Source organism: Phalaenopsis equestris, unplaced genomic scaffold (assembly GCF_001263595.1).
Source record: "Phalaenopsis equestris unplaced genomic scaffold, ASM126359v1 Scaffold232430, whole genome shotgun sequence".
NCBI classification, from domain to species: Eukaryota; Viridiplantae; Streptophyta; class Magnoliopsida; order Asparagales; family Orchidaceae; genus Phalaenopsis; species Phalaenopsis equestris.
In genome coordinates this window covers 85976-92969 of record NW_018250395.1, presented here as the reverse complement: position 1 = coordinate 92969, position 6994 = coordinate 85976, and the positions used below count along the sequence as shown (strand labels likewise).

The following is a 6994-nucleotide window of genomic DNA, read 5'->3' as shown; positions in this document are numbered from 1 at the left end:
TATATTTTTCTAAGAAAAGTACTTTTTGATTTTCATCTTTAATACACTTTACTTGAGTTAAATCTTTACTTTTATTTTCTCTTTGTTTGACTAGTTTATACATATATTTTTCACTCTCCTTAGTATCTAATTTATTATAAAAATTGTTAAAAACAAAATTTTTAGCGGCACAGATTGTTCTTTTAGACTCCCTGCGGGCCATTTGATATTTTTCTTAGTTCTCTAAGTTTTTACATTTAAATCAATTTTTATATCATAACTTCTTATATTTTATCTTTTCTTGCACATTATTATTCCACCACCAACTATTTTTATTTATAAATTTTTTTTCTTTTGATTCTCCAAGCACATCTTTTACTATTTGTTTAATAGTGTTTGTTATTTTCTCCCACGTAACATTTGCTTCTTCATGAATATCCCAAATTTTGAAATCTTGAATTTTACTCATAAAAATATTTTTATTGGTGTCTTTATGTTTCTCAATATAATTCTACGATGATGAGTTCTAGTATTTTTTATTTTACAACTCTTAATCTTAAAATCTAGAACTAATAAACGATGTTGGGTACTTAAATTTTCACTTGGAATTACCTTACAATTTTTACAATGGCGACGATCTCTTCTTCTCATAAAGAAATAATCAAGTTGTGTTTTATTAGATCCACTCTTATAAGTAAAAAGATGTTCATCTCTTTTCTTTAATAAAGTATTAGTGATAGCAAAATTATACGTTAAAGCAAAATCTAAAATAGTTCTACCTTCTTTATTAGTCACTCCAAAACCATGAGCATTTCTGAAGTCTTCTACCACTCTACTGACATGTCTATTTAAATCTCCTCCAATAAAAATTTTTTCTTCAAGAGGTATCATTAGTATTAAGTCTTCTAAGTCATTCCAAAATTTATCTTTAGACCCTGTATATAAACCTACTTGAGGAGCATAAGCACTTATAATATTAAAAATCTTAGCATCAATGATAATCTTAAGGGCAATAATTTTATCTCGAACTCTATTAATTTTTACAACATTATCTTTCAAACTCTTATATATAATTACACCTACACCATTTCTAGTGTGACTTTTACCAGAATATCAAAGTTTAAAACCTAAATTATCAATCTCCTTAGCATTTTCTCCAACCCACTTAGTTTCTAGAATACATAAGATATTAATTTTCCTATGAATCATAATATCAACTAATTCCATTAATTTACCATTGAGAGTGCCTATATTCCAAGATCCTATCCTAATATTAGTTTCATTAGTTTCATTAGTTTCATGGACTAGCCCGTAATGTGGGAACCCTTGCTTATTTAACACTACACCCCACCCCCGGGCGCCGGTGTAGCGGCCCTTGCATATTTTTCACTATATTCAGGCTATACAGCGCGTCCCTTCCAAATGACGCCCTAGCACTTACACAATGATCAAAAGGATTCATGTCATGATTTTTTTTGACAAGTTTTACGCTGGTTGTCGACTACCTAGCGCAACCCTTCACTTTTCACATCCAGGCTTGGGACCGGCAACGGTAGTGTTAATTGTATTAGCTTGAATCAATTAAATCTTATTTTAGTGTTAACCTCAATTAAAAAACAAACTAATTTTTATTTTAATATCAATTCAAACCAAACTGGTTCAACTTTACTCAAATATCAATCTCTAATTCTATTTTATACATAGGCAAGCACTTCTAGTGTACCAAATTCTCTTAAGTAGTTGGATAGCGTCAACAAAAATTTGGTAGATAATTGCCATGAAGAAATCTAAAGTGGAGAGGATGAAGTCAGGTTAACCGAGCTGGGGGGTGAAGTATCAGTTCCCGGGCGTAGGATTTTTAATGCACATCTAGCATAATATAACAGGCACACATGCACGCTGTGTGTGTGTGTTCTACTACTACCACAAACATGCAAATTTGACGAGAAAGTAAGCAATTAGCCTTCAAACAAAATTTACATACAGTCAATAAAAACTAAAACAAAATAAAATTTCAATATAGAGGTAAAAATTCTAAAAACTTTAATACAAATTAATGTCAAGAAAATTAAGAATCACTCAATTCATGAAAGGGATTAAAATTGTGTATATAAAAGAAATTAAAATGTGCATCTAACAAAATATAATTGTGAGTTCAGTCAATAACAATAGAATAGTCCGGAAAAAAGTAGAAAGTAACTGTAGATTGTATCTCCAAGAATACTTCAAGTCGCACACTAGATCACTAATTTGAATCTTTAAAGGAAAAATGATTTGCACATCCAAAAGAGAATTTTTACTAAGCCGCATAATTTTTCTTTAACATGACACAAAAGACTTTCTATGAATCCTTATATAATAATTATTCTTTGAAACTACTGAATCCAAATATATTTTTTGCAATCTACATCCACTAATTTATCTAACTACACTAGGAACCATAGACCCGAAGTCCTAAGACATCCTGCATCAAAACTAATTGTTATTGTGTAAGCTACTAAAACAAAACTTTGTTAACTTCAGCTTCAATAACAGCAAGCAAGTATTAAAATAAAAGAAAACAATAAAAAAAGAAATCTTGCTAGTGAATAGGAGAAGATATGACCAAAAGCATTTGACCATACTCAAAATGGTTCCATTAAATTTGCATCTGACATGAAACCACAATAATTTTCAACACAATTATAGATCTTTGTCGACCCAGCACAAAAACCTTTTATGCACCTTCATAGACTCAGCCCACAATTAAGTAATTTCTGCTTGAATTTAATAGGACAAAAAAGTTTGACAAACATAGAGCTGCCTGCTAATTGCCAAACACTCAATTATAAGCTTGCTCTGAATGAGTGGCTCAACTAGATCTTTGATATAATTAGATAATATGAAGCAAGCTTTCTTGTGGAAGCCATTTTACGAGTTATCAACCAAGAAGAATGAACAGAGTATATTCTCAAAAAACAATGAGTTCCACTAAATCAAGCTACATTTGATAATAACTAGTAATGTAGCACCTGTATTATGGATGGATGATTCTAACATGCAGAGCTCTGCTAGTTCGGAAATCAAATGGAATATTGCTAGTTCAAGAAGAAAAAGAAATAAAAATGTATACTAGAAAAAGAAGTTTTATATACACAACAAAGAGGAATACATCTTGGATATACAACTGTAGAATAATTTGAAAGCTCCCGGCAAGAAAATGCATATTAAATGAAATGGCCAGAATTTACGTTGTTTGACAGAAGAAAATTGGAGGTATGGAGCCTAAGTTTCCTTCTGTACCCAACCAAAACATGGCCCTCACATTAATTTGAGAGACATTATATGAAATGCCAATCATTAACATGACAAGAAAGTAAAAAAGATAAATTCCGAGGTTTGAGCATGAATTAATTTGGTAATTGTCGGGTTGCAGCGATATGCTAATGTTATTCGAAAGAAAACCATTGGCTACTACATCGAAGACTAAAAATCTGCTCTAAAAGTGTGCCGCTAATGGTTTTCCAAATCATGGAGCAGAAGAAGCATACAGCTAATACTTCGCATGTTTCCACTAAACTAAAACAGTGATATGCCAGGTTTTGTAAATCAAAGGTGACCAAAAACCATATTCCCAAAACAAGCTTGAGGTATTTGCATCCAACTAAATTTTAGTATGAGTACTCTTAAATAAGTTCCCAAGTATAGGGACATGGTTTTAAAAATAGGGCCGCACCATCCGATCTGACTAGTTCAATTATGAACTAATCTTTCAGCTAGTTTGGCATAGTTCCAAAGCAACTTTCGCATAGAAGCAGCCAAAATCTATTGGAACCGGAGGTTGAACAAAAGAACCTGTGAATCAGACCAAACTTTGATGGACCGCCCCACTATAGTGATAATTAACTTATGATGGTATGATTTTGATCATATGGTGAAATAAAAAATTTGGATTAAAAGAGCTACTAAAATCTATATTCCTCAAATTGAAATTAAATATCTTATGAATATAAAAAGAAAGGTTCATGAAATTTCTTCTATTTTTGGTCTTTGTTGAAGTTAAAATTTAGTGATAGTACTCTATATATATTTATAAGCATTGTACATAACTATATAAATAGAGAGAAACAATATTGTCCTAAAATTTTAATCTAAAATATTATTCAAAATATTCAATGGTACAGTGATTTGATATAGAATATCATACATTACATTGGAGAAAACATTGTTATTATTTCATTATTATGTCATTTAAATTATATTAAAATAAATTTAATTTTTTTCCCTGTTGGATTTATCATAAACAAGGATTAGCATGCCAACCCGCTGGTTGTCATATCAATTGTTACTTAATGATATGAAAACCTTGTCCAGCATAAGTTTTGAACCATTTATTATGGGTTAGTATGCCCTCAAAGCCTACCAACTAGGTTGTCATATCATAACCTAACAGTTGACCATGTTATATTACATGTGTTACCGATGCAATGTTTAATTTGACCGGAAAAAAAAAAATAAAAAGATCATAAAATTTAATTAATTTGTATTCCTTGAAATAACTTTCAAATCCAAACCCATTCTGTACAAGGGGCATGCCCCAAAAAGAAGCCTACCAAAATCCAGGCTCTTGGTTTAAATATGAACAAAAAGATTGAAACAAGAAAAGCCAAACACAACCTAAACCCAACCCTTAACCATCCATACACAACATCTATGAAACCAAAGGCATGATATTCAAGTAATATACCTTTATAACCACAGCATTTCCAGAGAAAACAGCAGCTAGCATTGGATTGAAAATGTTGTGAAACGGATAATTCCAAGAAATAATTGCTCCAATCACACCTATGGGATGAAATTCTACTTTCCCTCTCTTATGCAGCATTGATCTCCCAGAAGATCTGAAATCAATTTAGAAAAAACATACCATATGATTAGTTTCCTAAGAGGTGAAAATTGTTGTAGGTAACATATCACGTTTAGATATTATGTATGAAGATTAGAAGATTCATGCGCCATTAAGCAATATTTAGAGAATCATTTGTTTACCCACATGCGCCATGCTAGCAACCAAACTGCAAGCATTTCCAACACCAACGTTCTTATAAAATAGAGAAAAAAAAGAGAAAAATAAACGTTGTATCTGATAGTATAGTTTTTTGGGCTTTAAGACTAATTATGATAGTATCTATTTAGGTCGATGATATTAAAATAATAAGGTCGCCTGAATAAGAGGGTGACTCATTACTTAATTAAATTCGTTTATAGCCTCACTTTTTTTTTTTATGAAATTAACATTAGCTCATATTATAATTATTTTCACAAAGGCACCATATCTAGCTTACAACAAACAACAACCTAATCTATAGATATAGCAAAGAAGAATATAAAAAATAATATATCGAAATAAATGATTAGATACCCCAGAGTATCATGAAAGGCCCGGTGTAAGAAACAAAATGTTTATAGAAAAGAAGCTATGCACATAAAAATTCTACCATGGCAAAAATTTGTGTGCCAAAGCAATTAATGAGCATAAAAGAATCTTCATATTATTTATTGATCTTAAGAGATCTTATGATCAAATCGATATAATGAACCCTACAAAGAAAAGGATGTTTTACAAAGATAGCTGAGCCTATCAAAGCAATGTATGATAATATGGTGACAAGCATATGAAGACAATGAGTCAACCAACAAGTTCCCAATTAAGGGACTTTCAAAGGAATAAGAATGTCTAGAGACTTGTTTAGATTAATCAAAAGAAAGACAAAAGAGAGCCAATAAGTTTTCATCATCATCAAAGCAGCCACCTCATCTCACTCCCCATGAAAAAAGAGGCAGTGTCTCTCCCCCTCAAAGTAATCGACACAACCAACCTCACAACATAAAATCAATTCTCTTTTTAGAAAATTTGAATTTCAAATGTCAAATCAATAGGAAATATATAAAAGAAAGTTGCATTGCTGTAAAAAATATTTAATGAGGTTTTGAATCAAATTTGGAAATGTTTTTGAACTTGTGCTTGGCGGCTGAGACCTTGCCTTGGTGAGGAGTTATTTATTTTTTATCATACCAAACTTGTATTTGATAAATTTTTCTTTAGAATCAAACAGCTAATGTATTTTTTTTTCCTATCGAAGTTATCAAGTGAAATTCAATCTTTGACTTTGATACACTCTTCTCCCATTAAACCAAATATTTCCACCATCTACCCTGGAATATTTTGAGAAGTTGGCATTATACATCCATTTGGCAAAACTAAGGTTCCTAAAATTTTCCAGAACCAAATATTTCCACCATCTCCGTTAATCTCCCAGTTATTTCACATCCTGAAAATTCCCTTTCAGAAATTCTAAAATTTTCCAAAACCATTGCATGCTCTCAGCCAAATAGACTGAGTCTAGCTTTGCCTACCCTAACACCACTTCAAATAACTCTAATTATCAAACCTCTGCTTCCCCTTTTCTGCTAACACATAAAGGACCATTCCTACAGCAAGTTCAAGCACTTGAAGAAAATCAATTAAAGAGGGGTTTCAATTATGGGACCTATGTGTTATGGGTCCGTCACACATCATGATGCGAGCGCCTACATCATTGATGTAAAAGTGTCCGCAAAGCGCCCTTGACCGAAGTGGTCCGGAATTCCTGAGAGCCAGCCGGTCCTCTGAGTCCTTTGGGAGTGTCGTCCAAAAGGATAGGGCCACTCTAGTTATCCTAGGTCTACTGATTTGTTGTCGTTGGTATCTCGGGTTAGATTTTTTCGTGTATTTGTATCGGGACAATCATTGGCCTCGCACTTTTCCCTTTTAGCTTTGTGTGCAAGGGTAGCAGTGGTGCTCCAACCATATCTCGCTCCAGAGGTGGTGATTATTCTTCTCGCATTGCTCTTCATCTCCCTCCCTTGCTGACGCCACCAAAAACAACAATTATTTGATTTTTTTCCAGATTTTTCCCATAGTCCAGCCGCTTATCTTCGCTATCTCCGCCTCAGACTCCCACACTTTTGTTATCTTGCAGTCCACCCCCCCCCC

General features: G+C 32.6%; 1 protein-coding gene across 2 annotated transcripts in view; it reads right to left on the bottom strand.

Annotated features, from left to right (window-relative positions):
- LOC110038308 (aldehyde dehydrogenase 22A1) overlaps positions 1 to 6994 on the bottom strand; it is a 70090-nt gene that overhangs the window by 31474 nt on the left and 31622 nt on the right. For both annotated transcript variants that reach the window (XM_020743105.1, XM_020743104.1), the window contains exon 6: positions 4706 to 4859. In XM_020743105.1, coding sequence (XP_020598764.1) covers positions 4706 to 4859 — 154 coding nt within the window. The remainder of the gene's footprint in view (positions 1 to 4705; positions 4860 to 6994) is intronic.